At 47.0% G+C, this 23,209-nt stretch overlaps 3 protein-coding genes across 6 annotated transcripts; 1 reads left to right on the plus strand and 2 right to left on the minus strand.

Annotated features, from left to right (window-relative positions):
• Positions 1-541: 541 nt before the first annotated feature.
• On the plus strand, positions 542-11,060 carry Il11ra (interleukin 11 receptor subunit alpha). 2 transcript variants are annotated; one of them, XM_026387859.2, is made up of 13 exons: positions 542-624; positions 3,724-3,823; positions 4,041-4,101; positions 5,014-5,183; positions 5,309-5,423; positions 5,576-5,608; positions 5,695-5,861; positions 6,506-6,669; positions 8,781-8,922; positions 9,292-9,411; positions 9,528-9,624; positions 9,876-9,958; positions 10,636-11,060. In XM_026387859.2, the coding sequence occupies exons 2-13, from the start codon at positions 3,724-3,726 to the stop codon at positions 10,650-10,652; spliced, it is 1,269 nt and encodes a 422-aa protein (XP_026243644.2). In that variant the 5' UTR covers positions 542-624; the 3' UTR covers positions 10,653-11,060. The 2 variants fall into 2 exon arrangements, with proteins under 2 accessions (XP_026243644.2, XP_026243646.2); XM_026387861.2 differs by lacking the exon at positions 542-624 and adding an exon at positions 2,443-2,519.
• Positions 11,057-11,820, minus strand: Ccl27 (C-C motif chemokine ligand 27). The gene is given in 4 exon segments (XM_026387864.2): positions 11,057-11,149; positions 11,152-11,242; positions 11,417-11,549; positions 11,690-11,820. Coding segments are annotated over 4 exon segments (360 nt in total). The 5' UTR covers positions 11,760-11,820; the 3' UTR covers positions 11,057-11,083.
• A 795-nt stretch (positions 11,821-12,615) lies between these two features.
• On the minus strand, positions 12,616-15,690 carry LOC113182105 (uncharacterized). 3 transcript variants are annotated; one of them, XR_013343441.1, is made up of 4 exons: positions 15,274-15,346; positions 14,996-15,055; positions 13,223-14,869; positions 12,616-12,774 (listed from the first exon to the last, which is right to left on the minus strand). XR_013343441.1 is itself a non-coding variant. In XM_026387862.2 (4 exons), the coding sequence occupies exons 2-4, from the start codon at positions 15,318-15,320 to the stop codon at positions 14,713-14,715; spliced, it is 264 nt and encodes an 87-aa protein (XP_026243647.1). In that variant the 5' UTR covers positions 15,321-15,341; positions 15,636-15,690; the 3' UTR covers positions 13,217-14,712. The 3 variants fall into 3 exon arrangements, 2 of the variants coding, with proteins under 2 accessions (XP_026243647.1, XP_026243648.1); XM_026387862.2 differs by lacking the exon at positions 12,616-12,774 and adding an exon at positions 15,636-15,690 and having other exon boundaries at positions 13,217-14,869; positions 15,274-15,341; XM_026387863.2 differs by lacking the exon at positions 12,616-12,774 and adding an exon at positions 15,604-15,644 and having other exon boundaries at positions 13,217-14,869; positions 15,274-15,341.
• Positions 15,691-23,209: the final 7,519 nt, after the last annotated feature.

The raw sequence follows: 23,209 nt of genomic DNA on the forward strand, positions 1-23,209 counted from the left end.
GGGTGGCTGGTTTCTTAAGGCATACCTAAAGACAGATACACATAGGCCTCTATTTTGGTTACATTTTGGAATCCTCTGGGGGAATTTAAAAAATACTGGCATGTAGGTTCAACCTCCAGGATTCTTGTATGGGGTGGGGTGTGGCAGTGTTAAAATCACAACACCAGCAGAATTTGAAAACCACTGCTCTAAACAGCCCTCCTTCCTATCTTATCTGGAACTTGGGGCACCTTCAGCTTCTCCAGTCACCTGCCCAGTGGCTCCTGAGCCCTGAACCTGAGGCCTGCTCTGTGTACAGCCAGAAATGGGAAGGGCCTGAGCACTTTCAAACCTGCTGTCCAGGGGTGGACAGGCCTTTAACTCGAGACTCCAGCAACCCAGTTTCTAAGCCTCGGTCATCGGGATCCTCCTCCATCCCCGGGACGGGACAGGAAGTGTCCGGCCGAGGTGGGGGTGGAAGTGATTGGCAGTTGGAGGCTCCAATGGGCCGGGATTCCCCCCTTATTTCACCTCTCTTCTTCCATTGGTGCCTGGGTGGAGCCGCCCCCACTGCGGGGGCCCCGAGCGGGAGGGAGTAGAGGCCGGGGCAGAGGGCGAGGGCGCTGGCGGCGGCGGCCGCGGAAGGTGAGGCCTGGTGGGGTGGCGGGTGTAGACAATGAAGTCTTGCCAGGAGGGGCGGGGCAGGGGCTAAAGTGCTGGGGCTTATCAACGGACTGTTAGTGTGTTTGTGTGACTCTGAGGCTATGTCTATGACAATGTCAGTGTGTGAAACTTCGCAACTAATTGACACTTGGTGCAACTGTCAGCTAATGTGACTGCATGTGTCAGCGTGCATATAGCTGAGACTGCATGTGGTCGTGCAAGGGTGGGATTATGTGTATATCTGTCAATGTGCAGTTTGGGGTGAGATGGGCTGTGTGTTTGTGTGTAAGAGGGTCTGTGACCACATCAGGGAATGCATTTTGGGAAGGTCCCTGTGGGGTTTAAAACTGCCAGGGCTGGGGCTGTAGCTCAGTGGCAGAGCACTTGCCTAGCATGTGTGAGGCACTGGGTTCGATCCTTAGCACCACATAAAAATAAACAAATAAAGGCAAGCTGTCCATCTACAACTACAAAAAAAAAAATAAATAAAAATAAAAAAAACTGCCACTTTGAGAGTGGGTGGCTGTTTGTGTGTGCCAATGTGTGACTAGAGGAGCAAGAGTGAGACTTGTGACTATGTGTAGCTACATTGCATTTCCATAGAATTGATGTTCAACTTATCCTGCACCTTAGACAGACCCATTCCCAGCATACGTGGGTTCCTCTGCTTCCTTTGCTCAATTATCTGGGGGTTTGGGGGTGTAACTCAGTGGTAGAACATGTGGTCTAGCATATGTGAAGCCCTGGGTTCAAGCCACAACTGCTTGCCACTCAACCAAAAGAAAAGAGTTTTCATCACTGGTCTATTGCACCTTATTTTCTGTTTCCTTGTATTTCTTTTTCTCACCCTGTGACTATCTTTCTGGAAATAATTATCTCTGCAGTTTTGTTCCTCAGGTGTCTTGAATCTGCTTTTCTAGTTCTGTTGTTATGTGCTGTTTCTTAGTGTTTCTATGCCTGACTCATCTGTTCATCCTGTCCTTTCGATTACCTGGGGACTGTAATAGTGATGAGATGCTGATACCATTGGTAAAAGCTCCAGGGAGAGATGGCTTAAACTATGAAGAGTTGCACAGGGGCACAGTATATGTATGTGTATGTGGGTGTATAGATATGTGTAAATATGTCTGAGTCTGAGTGAGGATGTCTGAGTATATCAGTGTGACTGAATAACTATTTGTGAGTTTGAGGTTAAGTGTGGGTCTTGTATATCTGGCACCAAGGGACCAAAGGCATTTCCTGATGCTGAGGCCCAAAAGTTGAAGGGAAAGGTGAGAAATGGCTGGGACCTCCAGGGGAGGGGGAACTGAACTCTTTGGCCTTTCACTTATATCCCTCAGCCTGGGGCCTTTCTTCTCTGGAAACACAGCCATCTATTCCCTAAGGAAACATTTGCTGTGGAATGAAAAAGAGTGAGAGCATGAGCTTGTGTCTGTTTTTTTGTTTGATTGTGTCCATGTGTGTTCAAAGGATTGTCTTTTTGTTAACTATACCCAGTGATTCCATGCATGAATGTAACTATGTGTGACTGGGTGAAAACACAGGGATTTTCTCACTGACAGGGACATAAGCATAAGCAATTCTCCTCTCCTTGCTGGTCCTGGCTGCATCTGTGGCTTCCTTTTCAGTCTGGGGGGAGGCCTCTTCCCTTCCCAGGGCCTCGGTTGGGAGGGGAGGAGGGAAGAGGAGGGAGGAAGGAGGAGGAAGGAGGGGGCCTGGCTAGGGGTGGTTAAGCTTGGGCCCAAAGGGGGGCGGGGCAGGGAAAGAGGGAGGGGATGGTTCTGGGGTCCCAGAACTGAGTGGAGCAGAAGCTTGTGCTGTAGCTGGTAGAAGGACGCCCTGGAGGCCATGGACAGTCAGTTACTGGGATCAGCAAGGTAGGGCAGAGCTAAGCAGGGTAAATGTGGCTGGGGGGGCGGGGCGGGCAGGAGTGAGCCCATTCTATTCTGAAGGGGTCCTTGTTATTCCTCTCTGGCACTCTTGCCCAGGGCTTTCTCCCTATCTGCCTTTTCCTCATGGTTTTCTCCTCCTGTTCATCTGCCAACCTAGAACCCTGTCTTCTAGCACTGGCTACTCTCTCTGTACACTCCTTCTTAGACTTCTTGATTTCTTAGTATTCCTTGTTGAGCCCCCATCACCGGCTGGTCCTCATCACTGAGTGATCTCTTGGTGTTGTACCCCCCTACCCTGCTGCTGGGCCCTGTCCCTGCAGGCTCCCAACTCCCTCCCCTCTCCGCCACCCTGTCTCCATCTCCATCTGCTGGCTTCTCGCCCGCCCCCAGCCTCTGGCAGCAGCCAGGGCATCTGGATCCGCTTAACTGCAGCCCTAGCCTGCACCCTAGGCCCATCCGGCTTCACAGGCTCAAGACCAACATGATTTCAAGCCAGGCCCAGCTGAATGGCCCAAGTAGCCAGAGCAAGAAGCCAGGCCCAGGCTTACAAGGTGTTAAACCCACCATCTTAGCCCCCCACCCCAGGGTGATAGGTTTGCTCCAGGTTAGTTACAGGCAGTGATTAGCTATGGACAGGTGGAAGTGAATGCCAGAATTTCCAACAGCTGGATTGGAGGGGTTAATGGGAGTGGTTGAGCCAGGGCCAGCCCTTGGTGCCAGGGGTGGGCGCCAAGGGCAGTGTTGGGGGGTGGATGCTGGCACTGTCTGTTGCCTCCGGCTTTTGTTCTGGGCCCTAAGCCCAGTACTGAGATGGAGGGTGTGAGGGTGTGTGTGTGTGTGTATGTGTGTGTGTGTGTGTGTGTGCATACAGCTATATGGTGAGAAAGGGGAGTGCAGGTCAGACCTCTCAATAATTTCTGATAGGGGCTGGGGATGTGGCTCAGGTAGCGCACTCGCCTGGCATGCATGCGGCCCGGGTTCAATCCTCAGCTCCACATACCAACAAAGATGTTGTGTCCGCCGAGAACTAAAAAAATAAATATTTAAAAAAAAATTCTGATAAGCTTACTCTACTTCATGTTCAGTTTTTCTCCTAGGAAGCCCCAATTTTGAAGTGGAGAGGAAGAATGAGGTTTTAGCTTCCTGTCTTAGGGATGGGGTACTCCTGACACTGTCTCTCTCTCTGCAGATGAGCAGCAGCTGCTCAGGGCTGAGCAAGGTCCTGGTGGCTGTGGCTACAGCCCTGGTGTCTGCTTCCTCCCTCTGCCCCCAGGCCTGGGGACCCCCAGGTGAGAAGAATGCTGTTCTGTGACCCCCAGCTCTGACTTGGGACTTGCTACTCTCACTGTGGCCCCTTCCCATTCCTAACTTGTAACAATCAGGGTCATGTCTCTACTTTGACCTCTGATCTCTGTCAGATCATTACAAATGCTTTGACCCAAAGCTCCTTACCCTCTCATTCTCACAAAGTGAGGAAAAGTCTCACCTCAGAAATGCCCTCCACAGGGGTCCAGTATGGGCAGCCTGGCAGATCCGTGATGCTATGTTGCCCTGGAGTGAGTGCTGGGTAAGTGTCCTCCCCACTTCTGCCCCACCCCGCCTGTTGATCTGACACTTTTTTTTTGGTGGTACTGGGGATTGAACCAAGGTCCTGTGCATAGTAGGCAAGCACTTTACCACTTAGCTACACTTTCATTCCATTTAAAAATTTTATTTTGAGACAAAAATCTAAGTTGCTGAGGCTGACCTTGAACTTTCAATCCTCCTGTCTCAGTCTCCAGAGTGGCTGGGATGGTAGGCATGCAGTACCACACCTGGTTTATGACCCTTTCTTGACCCTGCTCAGTCCTCCTGTTCCCTCCCATCCTTGCCCCCTCTGACTGTAATCCTTACCTCTCTGTCCTCACCCTCTGTTATTCAAAAGGAAATGCAACCAACATATATTGAGCAAACCTGCTAAGTGTCTGGTCTATTTTAGGCTCTGTGACACAGCATTGTATGAGCCAGGCAAGGAGCTTGCCCTCATAGAGTTTACATCCTAGTGGGGAAGACAGACAATAATCAAACAGGAGTCTTCCTAGGTAGCAACACTTGCAGGACAGAAAATCCAAAGAGCATCATTTAGAAGAGGATAACTGAGTGTTTATTTTTTATTGGTAATCAGGGAAGGTCTCTCAGAGAAGGTGACATTGAAGCTGATTTCTGCCTCTAGGAAGGAGGCAGCCTTGCACAATTTAGGGTAGAAGCATTCCTAGCAGAGGGAACAGCTGGTGCAAAGGATGTGAGATGGGTATGAGCTCAATACTTCTAAGGAACATAAAGAAGAGCAATGTGGCTGGAGTGCAGTGAGTGGAGGGGAGGGAGGTAAAAGCTGGCAAAGGAAAAGAAGGCAAGGGTTGTGTCACAAGGGGCTTGGTAGGTCAGTGGCATGGTCTAACTTACACTTTAAATCTTTGTCATCACCTCATTTCACCTTTAGGACCCCAGTGTCCTGGTTTCGGGACGGAGACTCCAAGCTGTTCCAGGGACCCGATTCTGGGCTGGGGCACCAACTGGTCCTGGCGCAGGCAGACAGCACTGATGAGGGCACCTATATCTGCCAGACCCTGGATGGTGCACTTGCAGGCACAGTGATCCTGAAGCTGGGCTGTGAGTTAGGGAGGGTGGAAGTGCTAAGATGTGGAGTTTCTAAGGGAATCAGGACCTGAGCAAGCCCTCTAGGATAGGGAGGAGTAGGGGACTGCTTAGTCTCCAGATGTACCTTCTGTCTCTAGACCCCCCAGCCCGTCCTGTGGTCTCCTGCCAAGCAGCTGACTATGAAAATTTCTCCTGCACTTGGAGTCCCAGCCAGGTCAGCGGTTTACCCACCCGCTACCTCACCTCCTACAGGTGTGTGCATGGTCAGTCGTATGTGTATATGCACTTGGGTGTGCCAGCACAGTGTGGGGATGGAAAGCAGAGAGGGAGGTTTGAGGAAAGCCTCAGAGAGGGCAGAGGACCCTCTTTTCCTTCCTGACCTCAGGTGGTCCCCTCCCTACCAGGAAGAAGACAGTGCCAGGAACAGATGGCCAGAGGTAGGACATGAGGGAGAGGCTTGGGGCTCCAGCATGCATCCCACAATGGGCATTTCCAAAGCTCAAGATTATATTCTCCCTATTAGGGTGAGTCCATCTACAGGGCCCTGGCCATGCCCACAGGACCCCTTAGGAGCTGCTCGATGTGTGGTCCATGGGGCAGAGTTTTGGAGCCAGTACCGGATTAATGTGACTGAGGTGAACCCACTGGGTGCCAGCACACGCTTGCTGGATGTGAGCTTGCAGAATATCTGTGAGTACCTGCCTCTACACTTCTCCTCAGATCCCCACCAGGGAGACCCAAGACTAAGTTCCTCCACCCTCAGCTCCCAAATAATTCCCATATAGACTCCTTCCACATACAGACGGCCCCTTAGAGACCAAGAAGTCAAAAGGATCAGAGCCCAGAAGGCTTGATTACTTCTGCACACACTCTAAAGGCTGCTGCTATTTATTACTCATAGGTCTTTTTTGCCTAGCCTCAGAGCTGACCACCTACATCTAGGCCTTATGCTGAAACAGCTGAATCTAATGTCTTTCTTGCCCAAGGAAAGCCCCTGCTGGCCTCTCCTTTTGATCTGTCTGTGGAAGGTGGCACTAAAACTCTGATAAGAATTTCAGCCAATTCATTTTCCTTGGATAGAAAGAAGAATTTCTTTTTTATTCACTCAACAAACATTTCAAAACCCTACCTCCTGATCTCAGCTTATTTTTTTTTTTTTTAATAAGGATGATAGACAGGGCCTGCCTGAGCCTCATGGATAATCAAGTTTAAGATTCCATCCTCCCCTCTTGAAAGCACCTGGCTAGGGTGCTGTTAATCACACATCTCAGGAAGTGGTATGAGAGGGATGGGTACCCATTGCCTAACCTGACTTTGTGTATTATCACCCTCAGTGCGCCCTGACCCCCCCCAGGGGTTGCGAGTGGAGTCAGTACCTGGTTACCCGCGACGACTGCGTGCCAGCTGGACATACCCCACCTCCTGGCCCCGCCAGCCCCACTTCCTGCTCAAGTTCCGGTTGCAGTACCGGCCAGCACAGCATCCAGCCTGGTCCACGGTGAGGCTTGAATCTGTTCTCTGGTTTTGTGATACTGTGCGTTCTGCATACCTTCCAGGTGCTAGAATGTCCCTGAAGACCTGATGCCTCCCTGTACAAAGTTCTCCCTATAGGCCAGGTGTTGTGTTGGATGCTAGGGTTGAAGTTGGGATGACAGAGCCTCTGCCCCGCAGGGCTATAATTATGATGTAAACCTATCTATGAGAAGATAGCAGTGTTTTTTTTTTTTATTGTTGGTTGTTCAAAACATTACATAGTTCTTGATATATCATATTTCACACTTTGATTCAAGTGGGTTATGAACTCCCATTTTTACCCGGTATACAGATTGCAGAATCACATCAGTTACACTTCCATTGATTTACATGTTGCCATACTAGTGTCTGTTGTATTCTGCTGAGCAGTGGTTTTTTAAAAAGAACTTTTCTTGGAAGAGAAATACCTTGTACCCAGAGGCATATCCTCATACAAACACTCATACAAATCTGAGAATAGTAGTGAATTCCCATCTCTGAAGATATCAGAGATTGATGTCAGGTCTAGGGAGCAGCCCGATTGGATCATAACCCATTTTTTTTTTTCCAATTTTTAGTTGTTTATTAGGTCATAATTTTAAATCCAAAATTACCACACAAAAGGAACAATATTATGAAGCAGTAGAATATAAGATATATATAATATTTCAACATTTCCCACAGTACATCTTTTGATATATTCAGTGACATAAAATACAAACATCTATTTAGAAATGCAACTTTAATATTTTTTCTTTTTCTTATTAAAATAATACTAAAAATCCATAATTTTTATGGCATGAATTATTAAGGTCAGACATTTTTCATGTATTTCTCTACCATTTGAATTTTACATTTTGATCTCTTATGAAACATATCAACCAGAAAATGAAGAAACTGTTGCTACATAAGGCAACATACCCTTGAAACAGTGAGCAGCATAGACTGATGCTTAATTGAATCAATAGCAAGAACTCTTCCTCCTTCTTTGAATAAATTGCAATGTGGAACACACCTGTAACTTCAGCTACTTGGGAGATTGAGGCAGGAGAATCAAAAGTTTGAGCCCATTCTCTAACAACCTATCAAGAGCCTAAGCAACTTACTGAGACCCTGTTTCAATAAACAAATAAATAAACAAACAAATAAATAAATAACTAAATGGTTGGGAGTATGGCTCAATGATTAATCACCACTGGGTGTAATTTGTGGGTAAAAAAAGGAAAAAAGAAAGAAACGAAAAGAAAAGAAAAAGAAAAAGATTTGAACCCAATCCACTAAAATGCTTTTAAATTTTCTGAAAGTATACAAATTATCTGTTGACATCTTTAGAATCATGACAGATGAAATTCTATTTATTTTAGAAAACTTTTACACAACTGTTTATGAAGTTATTGAAAACTCTTTAATATATATTTTATATATTCATTTTATGGGGTACATTGTGATAATTCAGTACATCTATATAAGTAGTAGTAATCAGATTATTGTAATAAGTATTTTCATCTCTTTAAATGTTAATAATCTTTATGTATTGTAAATTTATTTATTTATTTGTTTGTTATTTATTGGTGCTAGGGTTAGAACTCAGTGGTACTTAGCCACTGAGCCAAACCTCTAGCCCTCTTTTGTTATTTTACTTAGAGACAGGGTTGCTGAGGCTGCCTTTGAACTCAAAATCTTCTTGCTTCAGTCTGTGTCAGTGGAGGATCATAACCCATTTTTAATGCTGTCTGCCAACTGATCACTGTGCTACATGTTTTACATACATCATCACACTTAGGTATATTCATCCTCATTTCACAAATGAAGAAACTGAGGCAGAGAGGCCCAAAATTCACCCAGTAAGAGGTTTAGCAAAGATTTGAACCCAGACAGAATGATGCCACAGCCTATCTAGGTAATCAGGACACACTACTGTCTTCCAAACACCAGGGGTAGACTCTTCCTCATCAGCTACCCTACATGAGGCCTGGACCCCCTCTATGAGGCTGATAGGACAGGACTGGGAGGAAGGGGAGCTCTTTTCAGACTGTGACTAGGTAAGCTCTGTGCTTATGACCTGGATAATGCACTGAGAAATCATTTTCTCCCCAGGTGGAGCCAGCTGGCTTGGAAGAGGTGATCACTGATGCTGTGGCTGGGCTGCCTCATGCGGTCCGAGTCAGTGCCCGGGATTTTTTGGATGCTGGTACCTGGAGTGCCTGGAGCCCTGAGGTCTGGGGGACTCCCAGTTCTGGTGAGGGACAAAGTCAAAGAAAAGGGCAGAGGACCCACTCCAAGCATTTGTCAGCTGTATTGGTTCACTGAAGGCAGCCCAGTGACATACTCCTCACCCATGTAGGCACTGATTGAGATTTTTATCCCATTTCTCAGGCCCTGTGGCCTGCAGCTCTGCCTTAGTTTAAACCCTGCCCCTGGTCTCCATATCTGTAGTTGCAGGCTCTACTTTTACAAACCAAGTCCCCCAAAGCTGGCCATGCCCTCTCAGGATCTGTTTCCTAAGTGTGACCCAAGTAGTACCCCTAAGTGCAACCCAAGGCCTGGCTCCTGCCCCCACTGTCTGTGCACATTTGTGGACATTTCTCAGGTCTCGCTTTCCCTCAAGGGCCCCTGCCAAAAGAAGTACCTGATGAGAGCCAGCCACAAGTGCAGGTGGAGACAATAGCTCATATGGACAGCCCTGCTCTTCCAAGGCCCTCTCTACAGCCAGACCCGAGGCCGCTTGGTGAGTTTGGGTAGATGGACAAAGGTTGTAGAGGACAAAAAGTCCTGAGAAAAGGACATACCCCACCTGAGCTTGGTTGGGTTCACTCTCATAGTGGTATATGGTCTTCCCCTCAGATCACAGGGACCCCCTGGAGCAGGTGGCTATGCTAGTGTCTTTAGGAATCTTTTCTTTCCTGGGACTGGCAGCTGGGGCCCTAGCACTGGGGCTGTGGTAAGTGACTGTCATTGATTCCTCAGTCTAAATCTCCACAGATGTTCTGATCCCCAGAGACCACATTCATCCCCAACCTTCATGCCTTACCATTTAATCTGTTTTTGGAACTACCTCTCCCCACTCTGACCTCCCACACCCCACTTCATGATTCTCACTGATTCCTCTCCTGACCCTTTACTAACAAACCCTTTTGGAGGAGACTGAGATGCCCCACCATGTCAGGGAGACAGCTACCTTTTTGTGCCCAGGTTGAGGCTGAGACGGGGTGGGAAGGATGGACCCCAAAAGCCTGAGTTCTTGGCCCCAATGATTCCGGTGGACAAGCTTCCAGGTGAGTAGGACCTCCAAATGGTTTGGACTTGATGATGTATGCTCACATTTTGAGAGTGTTTGGTTTAAGAGCCAGATGAGCTGGTAATTTTAAGGGTGCCATAAATCTGAGTTGGATCTCCTCATTCTTCTAGGTGGGGGTTGGCCTTTTCATTCAAGTCTGTTGGCTCAGAAGAGGGTCTGCTCCCTCTCAGGGTACAGAGGATTCTAGATGTTCTCCCCTTCTCATTTTCAGGGTTAATACCTGAGTCTAATGATCAAAGCTGGGTAGCCATCCTTTTTCTTGGGATGTCTTAGATCAGTGCTTGGTCTCCTCACTCATTCTTTTTTTTTTTTTTTTTTTTTTAAGATAGAGAGAATATTTTAATATTTATTTTTTAGTTTTCAGTGGACACAACATCTTTTATTTTTATGTGGTGGTGAGGATCCAACCCAGCACCCCGCACATGCCAGGCGAGCACGTTACCACTTGAACCACATCCCCAGCCCTACCCTCACTCATTCTTGATGTGCCTGGGCCTAAAGCTATTTTCTCATTTTTGGGTATTGGGACTCTCTGAATTGGGCTCCCATATTCCTTCTGAGTGCTGAGCTCAGAACTGGGCTCTGCTCATTCTCAGATGTCTAGACTAAGACCCAGTTCTGCTAGTTCTCCTGATTTGCCTCCTGCTCTTTTAGGTGCTCCAAACCTGTAGAGGACCCAGAAGAACTTCAGCTGATTTCACCTATAAGTCTGTCTTGCTGGTTTGGATGAAGGGACAGATAGAACCAAGCAGGATTGTAGATCCCTTTGGACAGTGCTATCAGCTGGAAGTTCTATCTGGATCCCATTTCTATGAAATAGTTTATTCCAAATGTGCCAGCTGAAAGGTACCAGAACCTCTGACTTCATCCCAGAACTGGAGGTCCACCTGAGGAATGTGCCTGTCTGTGTCCATGTGTATGTGAAGTAGGGAGAATGTGTTCTCTGCATGTATGTATGTATATATGTATGTATGTGCCTGAAGAACGTGTGTGGGTCCTTGACTCTTGGCCTTGCCCCTTGCAGGGGCTATAAAGATGCAAAATAAAGAGAACGAGGAGGTTGCTCTATATCACACTCAGATCATTGTCTAATCTTGCTTTATTATTTTAGCTGTTGGGGACTCCAGCCCATTTTCCCTTGTAGCATCAGATTCAGGCAGGGAGCCTTTTCCCTGGGAAACTTTTTCCTTGGCGCTCAAACCACCGAGCCAGGCTGCGGTTCTGGGGATGGATGCAAACACTGCGTCGAGCCAGGTGAAGCCTGGGAAGGAAAAGATCCAAAGCTATGTCCACAGCTTGGGGATGAGGTTAGGGTCCAGGGCTTAGGGATAAGAGTCAGATGTGAAAAACCAAGTTGGTATCAGATTTAGCAGTGGGGGATAAAGTTGGGATTGAGGTTAGAATCAGGGGTATCAAGGGTGGGGTCAGAACTCACACGAAAGCCTGGAGATGACAGTCCCCATCAGCCTCCTGCAGTTCCACCCGAATGACCTTCCTCAGTAGCTTTCTGGAGAGTGGCTGTCTGTAGAGCTGAGTACAGCAGGTAGTGCTGGGTGGCAGTAACAATGCTATGGGACAACGGGTCCGTGTATTTAGAAGGATCCAGACCCAGAACTGCTTCATTACATAGCTGAAGGATGGACTTCCTGGGCCCCTTCCCTTCAGTCCCTTCACCTAGATTCCCAGACTTCTATCCCAAGGTACTTACCTGCTCCAGGGTCTGGGCTTAGGAGCAACAATAGCAGCAGGAGGCTGCTGGTGGGCGAGAGCCACTTCATGCTGTTTAGCCTAGCCTAGACACTTTCTTCTCTCTCCTCCTCCTGTCCTACCTTTTATCTGAGTGCATTTTACCTGGGGCACCAGGTGAGTCAGAGACAGGTGAAGATGCAGTGCTTATCTTGTGACACTCCTGAGCTTTAAATTTTGGCCTGTAGACATAGACTCCTTCGTCTTCTAGTAATGCCATTTCCCATGGGCTCCTAAGCCTTGGTCAGAGAAGTAGGGCAGAGGGATAGTGCATGATGTGGGGACTGACATACAGTGACTAACGACAGCTAAGGGTCCACAGTAGCATGTAATGTGAGACATTCATACTCATATATCCATGGCCTCATTCACAGTCACACCTTGGTCACTCAAATAAGCTCACAAAGTCACACTCATGATTGGACAGTCATAGACAAAATCATACAGCCCCAATTAAACTCAAATTCCCACTCCCATATAGTTGTGTTTCCATAATCATCCAATCACACTCACAATCATACTAGCACACACACATTCCGACAGGGGTGTTGTGGGTGGGGTGGGAGCAGACAGCAGGCCAGCACTAACTTGCCTTCATCTCTGCCTCCCCACTTCCTGTTCTGGCATGTCTGTCTTATCAGAAGTTGATGGGCATGGGTCCCTAAAGAAGGCCCTTCGGGCTGAGGGAGGGATCTTGGCTGGGACCAGATACTTTCAGAGAAGCTGGGAGAAGGCCCTTTTGATAGTTTTGAGAGTACTCTGGGATGCTGAATAGGGGCTGCTTTCCCCAGGAAGATGAGACAAGGAGGAAAAGTAAGGTGATGAGGAGGGGAGATAAAAACTCTTTGGTGCCGATGTCAAAACAGTGAAAGGCCCAAGAAATCTTACCTTCCTGGTTTTGCCTAGTTCTGTTGCAGGAATGTCAGCTTGTCAGTAGGGGTCTGGACTTCCAGACTCAGCCCCTGGCTTACTGGGAGACATCAGACTCGAAAACAAAATTACATCTCTTTTGTTCTATTTGAATTCCAGCCTCTTTCCACTGTGGGCCTAGAGAAACATTACCCACTTGCCGCCTGGCTCAGTAATACACACTTTTCCAACCCCTACACCTTCTGCCTCCCATCCTATCACTGTAGCCCCTACTGTATTTCCTTCCTATCCTTCTTTCCCAATCCCACACCTAGGCCTTCCTCCTCTCCTCCCTCCCCCCAAAGCAACACTCCTACCCTTCCTCATCTAGTGCTTTCCAGAATGCTGGCAACTACCTAGGGTAGGGCAGGGATGGGGACAGGCTGTTGGGTTAGTGGCCCAGGTCCTTGCAAAATGTCCCACTCACTTGGGATTTCCACCCTCAAGTCTTGCACTGTATTTGAAACATAAACTGAGTCATAACCCATTAATCCAGTCCTTATCTGGATGTTTCAGGGTGTTTTCTAGTCTTTTGATTTGGGGACAGTCATCCTCTAAGGGGTAGGTTTTTGGGATAGAGTCACACCTTCTCTGAGCACTGTTTCTGTTATAGGACTGCTTCAACAGGAAAGATGTCAGCTCCCAGAGTAGGGACTAGTTCCCCTTCAGGCTGAAAACCTGACCTCTCCTTCTGTCCAGGCTGAGGTGTGAAGGCCCCTCCCTGGAGTTTGTCTCAGGGCTCTTCAGGTCTTCTGACAGTATCTTGGTGAGGTGTAGGCCCAGGACTTGACACAGCATTCCACATTTGAAGGGATCTCTGATGTAGACATTGTTAAGAAATAGCTTAAGAGCTTTGTTGCTTTCTTCAAAGAGATAACCTAGAGGTGACTCATCTTGAATCTTTGGTACCAGAGACCTTAGGATCCCTCTCACTCCCAGTCTGGACTTGTGCCCCAAAGCTTGGGTGTAGCCACTGAAGAACTTCCGAGGAACTTCCCCAAGATCCCCGTCATCTTGTCATAAACCTTCTTCATCAGTTGGTTGCCTGTCATACACTTTGTGATCTTTCCTGGACTTGTCAATTCCAGAGAACTTTGGAAGGCAGAAAACAAATTCTAGGTGTACACCCGTCTCTCCCCTTTGGCTTTTCCAAAGATCAGGCCAAGTCTGCTGTCCGAAGGGGCAGCCCAGGCTGAAAGTCATTGGTCCCAGCTAGAAACTGGGCTATCTTTGTAACTTAGTACCCTGGTGTCCTTTCTAATGTTGAGGTTAGTCCCTAAATAAAAGCAGGCTAACAAAGAAGTCCTCTGCTTTGGGAGTAGTCTCACCACGTTGGGAGTTAGTGGAGCCCAGGTTGATTTGAGCAACACAATAAAATGGGATGGCAGGGAGCAGTGGCCCTTGGACTTTACTAGGGAAGTATCAATAACAGCTAAGTGGGTTAATGCTAAGAATATCTAAAATGGGGATTAGCCTGGAGAAGCCAGGTTGGGGTACTAACTGTAGGAAAGGCCTCCAACCCACATCAGTCTCCTGAGGCAGGTTACATGAAGAGGCAGCTTTTGTGAAGAGACAGCTTGTTAGGAATCTACCCCTCCTCTGTCAGCCTACTTCCTACAACCCTGGCTTAAAGTGTTTTAGATTCATTCCCAGGAAGGGAAGATTCTTCAGATACCCAGCAAAATTCTGGCTAGGGGGAAGGTGGTGACCAAGAGATGGGGCTGTGGGAACATATCAACACGGGGATGAGGTGGACAGGGAGATCAGGCCAGGATTATTTACTTCTCTCCATATAAGACTACTGACAGTGGAGGGTTTTTTTTTTTTTTTTTTTTTTTTTTTTCTGTTTTGGTGGTGGGGGCACAGGAAAGCAGTCACTTTTGATAGTAACAGGAAGCTTGACTTGATAGGGGCCCCTTAGGCATGGGGGCGGGGTTGATATGGAAAAGCACCCCACCAGGGAGGAAGATCCTGTCGGTAGGTAAATAGGTGTGGAGAGGGGCTCCCAGTCCGAATGATGGCATCGAATGGTGGCAGCGGCGGCAGAGTCAGGAAGGCAGTATGGTGGGCTTCGCTTTAAATTTTTAATGCACCGGCTGTCTGGGCAGCGGTGGCAGGGGTGCGGCAGAGGAGGCCACGACCTGAGCGATGGGGAGCAGGGCCCAGGCCGCTCGACAGACAGCTCATCAGGCCCCGCAGAGGCTCCAGCTTCTGCTCTCGGGGGTGCGCAGAGCTGTAGGGCAACCCGATACTGGCATGAGGTGCGGCGGCGGCGCCCAGATTCCCACTCCCCCATCCGTCCTCCGAGACTGAGTCTCGTCCATGCCCCTGGCGGACCCTCGGGATCGCAGCCCCTCACCTCCGCTCCCTGCGCCACATTCGCAGCCAGGGGAAAAAGTAGAAACAGCCCCAGTAGATCCTGTAGAAAGAAGGCAGAACCGGGCCGGGCGGGGCGGGGCTGACCCCTCAGACTCCGCCCCCGGACGCCTCGATCTCGAGGGAGGCTCCGCCCCCACAAAGGCGGTTCCACTTGTGGCCTACGCCCCTTGCGGCCCCGCCCCCCTCCCCCGAGAACGCGCACCCTCCCCCACCCGGAGCCGCCTGATTCCTCCTCCGCAGAACCCCGCCTCCACTCACTCCTCCTCCGCCTCCAGCGCCACCTCGTATCTCCTCAATCCCGACATGTCCTGGGTTCCGAACGTCTCCTGGGGAGAGGCATGATTGGATCAAATATTCCCTAGCCCCAGGTCCCCTTCTCCGTCATTCTTGGGATGAGTCTGATTAAATCGCAGGTAATCTGAAGTAGGTGCCCCGGAAGACAATTGCCACATCGGGACAGGGTGGGATTAAAGATTTGGGAGACACCAGAAGTTAAGGCTTTAAGAGGACAATTAACTCGGGGGTCTGGGACATGTAGAGGGTCAAGGCAAGGGATTTGGCGATTATGGGGCTGGGAGATTTGGGGACCTTGGGTGAGGGTTTCCAAGGGCTAGGGTCACCTGGAGGGGGGCCGAGGGGTCGGCGCAGCCTAAACTCCCGCCCTCCCTAGCTCCACCCCGGAAACGGACCGTTACCATTACGTCACAGGGACGCTTTTCCACACTAGGGGTGGGGCTTGCCTATCACCCGGAAGGGGCGGAGCCAGAATTTCTCTCAGAGAAGGCGGAATCAATACGTTACATTCTGAGGTGGAGTTAGGATCTGTCATTAAAGGGAGGAATTGAGGATTTTTTTTTTTTTTAAATGCGGGGCATAGAATCCTCTTACAGGGATGTCGTCAGATTTTGGAGTTACAGTCCGGGAGGCTGAGGCTTTAGCATCTGGCAGTAATGAAACAGCTTTGGAAATCTTTCCAATAGTTTTTCCAGTCCCCACTACCCCTCCCTGACTTCTGCCATTCCAGTTGCCTTTCTTGCCTACCCTGTGCCCCTTCCTTGGGTGATCCTAGCCTGAGCAGGAATGGGTTCCCTATAGAACCCAGTCTAGAGCAGGCTAGGCTGTGGAAACATATCTGAGTGGTCTTGGCCAAGTCACTTAATGGCCAGATAGATGTACCCCTTCCTCTCTTGAGCTGCGACTGATCTTCCTGTGCTTTTCTTTTTATTTTTATAGACATTCAATCAACAGCTATGTACTGAGTGTCTACTTCATGCAGGCACTGTGCTGAACATGGAGATATAGTGTGAAAGAATACAGGCAGTCTGCACCTTCGAAGAACCATCATCTGGGGTAGAGCTGGAACAGTCAAAATAAGACAATTAGATCATTACAGTAAATGGAACAGGCTGGCTAGGGAAGATAGAGGATGCTGCACCAGAGTCAAGAAGGGCATTAACCCATTGTAGCAGTTTGGAAATAGCTGCCTCAGATCTCTGACATGCCAGCCAAGGCCCACTACTCACCTACAGTTTGTCTTGGAGGAGCAAAAAAAGAGTCTTATGGCTGGACTGGTTGTATAGGAGAGAATGACCCAAAATGAGCAAGAAGAAAGTTTCCTCAGCTGAAATGGAAGGAATGGATACACTACCTTTTCACCCATTTGACACCTTTATTCTCTCTCATATCCATCTTCCCGAGCCTGCACTACATACAAACACAGATAGGTTCAACAGTGAATGCCAGGTGGCTTTATTGGAAGCACTGCAGTTTGGACATGAAGAGGCTGTGATCTTGCCAAACTCATACTCTTGTTCATACATTGGTACTTCTGCTCTGGTTGAGTCAGGTCTGGTGCAGAGCAGCCTGGTCTTTTCTTCTGGTCCTTGGTTCTCCAGGCCAAGGAGATTCCCTTCACTTAGGCAAGGGCTTCCTCTGGTGTTGTCATTGTTTAACATGGGGCTTGCTCTTGGGAAGGAAGGAGAGGCAAAGTCCTGGGTTGGGTAGAATCTTCAATAGGGCCTTGGAAGTTGGAAGCAGGGTTGAGGGTTTTGTCTTGGCAAAGGACTACTTCTTCAGTTTCTGGATAATGTGGCACACCCCAGGCTGATCTGGGGTGCCCAAAGCTAATGGACCCTCATTATGGTGAACCTGGAGTCAGAGATCAGAGAGAATGGAGCCCTGGGACCCAGCTTCCTAGAAAGCTTTTTTGTGAGGGGCAAAGACTGGCATTTATCACTGTTTTTTGAGGAGATTAAAACTCTGGAATTTCTCAAGTACAAATGGTCCCTGATTCATGATGATTTGACTTAGGAATTTTTGACTTTATAATGGTGCAAAAGCTGCATGCATTCAATATTTCAAATTTTGAAGATTGATTTTTTTTCCTATCCCAGTGATATGTGATACAATACTCCTTGAGATGCTGGGCAGTGTCAGTGAGTCCCAGCTCCCAGTCATATGATCATGAAGATACATAACTGATGCTCTCAGTGTACTGTATTGATAAACTATGATGCTTAGACTTAGGATATTTTCAACTTATGATAGGTTTTTAGGGTCATAATCCCAGTGGAAGTTTAGGAGAATATGTAATTGAGTGTCTTTGGTATTCGTGAGCCCCTTAGGTAACTTTATGCTGAAAGATGAGATGACTCAGGATGGGAGCTTGTCACCATAAAGACCAATCGTGGTTAGAGGGTTGGCACTTTTAAGTCAGCCAGACTTTGGAAAGGAGAGAGAGGCTGGAGATTGACTTTGGTATGTGGCCAAAAATTCAACCAAGGCTATGTAATGGTATCTCAATAAAAATTGGACATCAAAGCTCACAGAACTTCTTGGTTGACAAACATAGGGATGTGTCAGGAGGGCAATACATATCTTATGTCCCCAGTGAAAGCACGAAAGCCCTGAATTTGGCATTTTCCCAGACTTTATTCTATGTGTCTCTTCATTTGGACATTACTGACTTACACTCTTTATAAACAATTGTAAATAGCACTTTCTTGAATTTTCTGAGTGAGTTTACTTTTTTTTTTTTTTTTTTTTTTTGATACTGGAGATTGAACCCAGGAGTGCTTTACCATTGAGGTACATCCTCAGTCCTTTTTAAGTTTTATTTTGAGACAAGTTCTCACTAAGTTGCTTAGGGTCTCCCTAATTTGCTGAGGCTGGCCTCCAACTTGTGATCCACCTGCCTCAGCCTCCCAAGATCCTCCTACCTCAGCCTCCTGAGTTGCTGGGATTACAGGTGTGCGCCACCATGCCCACAGTCTTGTTAAGAGACCTTCCCCCTAAACCTGTGGGGTCTCATGGATGGTTAATGTCAGAATCAAATGCAACATGAGTTAATAGTGAAACACCTTGCTGGATATGCTCCCCTACGGTTTCTTTGCAGAAGATTTTCTTTTTTTTCAGATATTACGAATTGAATCCAATGCCTTGCATGCTGAGCTACATACCAGCCCTTTCTTATTTTTAATTTTGAGACTAAGTTGCAGGGACTGGCCTTGAATTTGTGATCCTCCTATCTCAGCCTTCTGAGTAGCTGGGATTACAGGCATTTGCACTGTGCTCAGCCTTTTTTCCTTTTTATAACTCTTCTTAGTAGCCTCCCTGCACCCATTTCTCACTCTACTTTCAGGTCTAACAATCTCATCAATCAGCAGTTTGGACACCGTGTGTGTGAGGTTTCATTGTTGTCCTTAGAAGTTTTGTGCAGTTGCCCTCTTGGAGGTATTGAACTATGTTTCAAGGCTGGAAGTCAGGGTTTGGTTCAGGAGTAGAGACTTAGTCCTAAAATATAGGAGGTAGTAGAAGTGGGAAAGATAGGACATAGCCCATCTCCCACAATCATAGGAGCAGGGTAAGGCTGGAGAAGACCCCCACTCAGATTCTCCAGCTCTGCGTAAGCCTATCACAGTGGCTACACATTCATCATCTGAGATCCACTCCACCCTTGGAGAAACAAAGTTAAAGGAAGGCTCTTTGGAAGCAAATCTAGCTCTCTTCTCTACCTCTAGGATTCCTCCTTCCTGGCTTAGCCAGCAGTGTCCCTCTTTCCTATTGACCCATTTTTCTATGCTCCATGAGAGGAATATCTAGAGGGAAATTTGACTGCAAACAACCCTTTCTATCACCTCTCCCTACCTTGGGAATTGATAAGAGATTTTTTTTTTTTCCTTTAGTGGGGAGAATTGAACCCAGGGTCTCACACATACTAAGCAAGTGCTATGCCACTGAGCTAAGCCTCCACCCTGCTGAAAGGGATTTCTGAGGAGAGGAAAGTAGAGATCAGGGAGACCTGTGAAGCAGGTGGATCAGTTGTTAACCAACGTATCTCAGTCCTGTGAGACAACACACTTATACGTGACAAGTTACATGAAAACTAGGTTTGTTGTGAGCCAGGCCTCTAAGGCTCAGGAGAGCTGCATATTCTCCACTTTTCCTTTTTTCTTCTTTTTTTTTTTTTGTGTTGCTGGGGATTGAACCCAGGGCCTTATGCATGCAAGGCAAGCTCTCTACCAACTGAACTATATCCCCAGCCCATGTTCTCCACTTTTGCTGCAGCTGAGAGACCTGAAAATCAGCTGACCCAAGTTTATACCCACCTTGTAGTTTATAGCTAGCCTATAGTGCTGAAGGGCATCCTGTTTCTGAAGGACACCAGAACACAGCCCAGACTGTTTCAACTCCCTCTTATCTCAAGACATTGCATTCCCAGCACATTCTACAGTTATCCTTGAGAATTACAATTGAGAAAATAGGGAGAACTAGGTCAGTCTAGGTCCACTTAGAGAATCTACTACGGAGCTACATCCCCAATCCCAGACCACTTTTCTACTCCTTGTATTCCTTTAAGGAACTCCTCTCCCATTTCATGTGGACTTGGTAGGGCTACCAACCACAGTGCTCTGGTCTGAGTACCCCGTTCCCTGGACACTGTGATAGACTGAAGAACTAATTATGTATTTTAAGTATACAGTTAACCAGAGATTTTCATAAGACTTTAAATTTGGAAAGTAAAAGACAGAGGGCCTTTGCTTTATCTAAATCATTATAAAAATTTAGACAAGAGCTACATTTCTTGCTATTAGAAAAGGATCCATCTATGACATAGAATAGGTAAGGTAATATATGGAGATAACATTTGAACTCCTGGATCCAACCAGAGCTGGAGATTTAATATCTTTAACAGTTCTGGTTATGTGACATGACAAGCTTAACTTTTTGCCTAAACTTTTGCAATTGAAAGAGCCTTCAATACTATTTATTACATTATTATTTTTATTTTACAAATGAGGAACCAGAGGCCCAGAAAGATTTAATTTCCCAAGGTTTACAAGTGGTAGAGTATTGCATTAGTATTTTGGAGTAGTTCTGTGCTATATTACCTATATCCATTGTTTCATCCATCCATTCCATCTATTTATGGACTTGGCCATCTTTCAGTGCTAAGACACTGAAGTCAAGAATTCTTTTCTCACTAGCCAGCTCCTAATCTGAAACTGGGTCTTTTTTTTTTTTTTTTTAAGTTTTAAAGATAACATCTTTATTTTTTTTTAAATTTTTTTTAAAGAGATAGATAGATAGAGAGAGAGAGAGAGAGAGAGAGAGAGAGAATTTTAATATTTATTTTTTAGTTTTCGGTGGACACAACATCTTTGTTTGTATGTGGTGCTGAGGATCGAACCCAGGCCGCACGCATGCCAGGCGAGCGTGCTACCACTTGAGCCATATCCCCAGCCCCGTGAAACTGGGTCTTGATCAGGGATTGACAAACTTTTTCTGTAAAGATCCAGAAAGTAAATGTTTAAGGTTTTTTTGGCAATATGGTCTCTGTGGTAATTGCATAGGTTTACTATTGTAGCTCAAAAGCAGCCATAAGTAATGTGTGAATGAATAGGCATGAATGTGTTCCAGGGAAACTGTTTACAAAAAGAGGTAGAAGGCTGGATTTGGCCCATGGCTATAGTTTGCCAATTCCTGGTCTGGATCAATGGGAGGGACATATATTTGTTTGTTTTTTTTTAATTGGGAATATGAGTAGGGAATGGGAACACATAAAAACCTTGCATTTGTCATTACTAATGTAATAGAAAAGCCACAAATATGTGGCTTTGGACACATAAGAAAAACAAGTGTCAGTTTCCTCATCTGTTTTTTTTTTTGTTTTTTTTTTTTTTTTTTTTTTTTAAAGAGAGAGTGAGAGAGGAGAGAGAGAGAATTTTTAATATTTATTTTTCAGTTCTTGGCAGACACAACATCTTTGTTAGTATGTGGTGCTGAGGATCGAACCCGGGTCGCACGCATGCCAGGCGAGCGCGCTACCGCTTGAGCCACATCCCCAGCCCAGTTTCCTCATCTGTAAAATGTACCTTGTGAGGTAGTACATGTACCTGATGCACAATGGGCACTCAGGAAAGGTTAGGGGCATTTCTCCTCTTTACTCACCACCTTCCATGTATTACCAGTAGGAGGAGACCTCTTTTTTTTTTTTTTTGTACCAGGGATTGAACTCAGGGCCATTCAACTACTGAGCCACATCCCCAGCTCTGTTTTGTATTTTATTTAGAGAGAGGGTTTCACTGAGTTGCTTAGCACCTCGCCATTGCTCAGGCTGACTTTGAACCCACAGTCCTCTTGTCTCAGCCTCCTGAGCCTCTGGGATCATAGATGTGTGCCACTGTGCCCGGCAGGAGACCTCTTTTTAAGGTTTTTGGAATGCAGTGAGGACAGAGCTCAGTCAGACTTGTTAAATTCAAGAATCCAAATTCTAAGAATAAGATTTCATGTAAGTTATATAGATTAAGCTCCTGGAAACTTTAAAAATAGCCCTACCCCAACTCTTACCTCCACTGTTCTAAACTTAAAACCACTCTACTGCCTAACAAAATAAAGGGTTCTCCAGTCAGTGGGCCTCATTAGACCTAGAAGCAATTTAGCCACCCTATTTTATCAAGTTTACCACTCAGTGTATACCTTGATTCCTAAGTGGCTTCTCAACCTATTTCTTCCAAAGACACCTCTTGAGGAGAAGAGGTTTGTCCTTGTGCTCATGACTGTGTGTGTAATCATATATGTGTCTGTGCTTCAGATCTGTATTGTGATTATATGCTTAAATGTCTGTGGTGTGTTCTTGATGTAGGGGAGTGATTGACTGTAATTGATTGTGTGCCTGTGTTTGTGTGTGGGACATGTGGCTGAGGGTGTTGGCACTTGTGTAATTTGGGTAACTGTTTGTTTTCAGGCTGTTTTCAGTTCATCCCTTTGTGGAGCTCAACTACACCAGGACCTGCAGGGGGCATCCTCTGCCTGGGAAAAATAGGATGTGGTACTCCAGGCATGGGACCTCAGACTTGTGGGGCCTGCAGAGGGTGTCTAGGTATGGCCCACATGGGTATGTAGCTACTAGTCTGTGGAAGGGGGGCCCTGGGCTCTGGAACAGGCTGAGATATCTTGTTCCAGAAAGGAGCTGGAAGTGAGCAAGAAACAAAATGACTCAGCTTTTGAAAGTCCCTGATCTTAGGAAGGGGTCTGTTTCACTTTTCATCCTTCTCCAAATCTTCTGTCCATGTTCAGGGGGTCTCAGCCTAGCCAGAGGGGCAGAGCTTGCCCTGCAATCTAAGTGTGGGTGGAACATTGCACAGAACTTCCAGAGGTGAGATGATGGGACATTAGGATGGGGGGAGGGAGTCTTGAGCAATAGCACACCCTCCCTTCCCTACCTCCTATCCTCTGGAGCTTGAGCCAATGCCACTGCCAGGATTTCTTGAATACTTCTCTCCCTCGCCTCCACCCTGCCCCACCACTGAGGATTTAACCCAGTAGTACCTTACCATTGAGCTATCTCCCCAGCCCTTTTTTTTTTTTTTTAATTATCTGAAACAAGACCTCACTAAGTTGCTGAGGCTGGCCTTGAATTTGCAATCCTCCTGACTCAACCTCCCAAATCACTGGGATTACAGATGTGCCTCAGCCGTCCCAGATGATTACTTTTCTCCTTAATCCCCTGTAATTTGGACTATTAGGAGCTCCAGGTTGCCTAGGCCTGGGCTGAGTTTGCTTGGAGAAGCTCGGGAATCTAGGGCCCCTGAACAAAAAGCAGAAGGTAATCTATGTGGCTGGAGATAGAGAGTTCTGGTGGTGGGTCTGGAGCAGAGGGAGGCAGGGAGTTCCATGATGGTGGGAGCTCTGC

This window comes from Urocitellus parryii, chromosome 4, assembly GCF_045843805.1.
Source record: "Urocitellus parryii isolate mUroPar1 chromosome 4, mUroPar1.hap1, whole genome shotgun sequence".
NCBI classification, from domain to species: domain Eukaryota; kingdom Metazoa; phylum Chordata; class Mammalia; order Rodentia; family Sciuridae; genus Urocitellus; species Urocitellus parryii.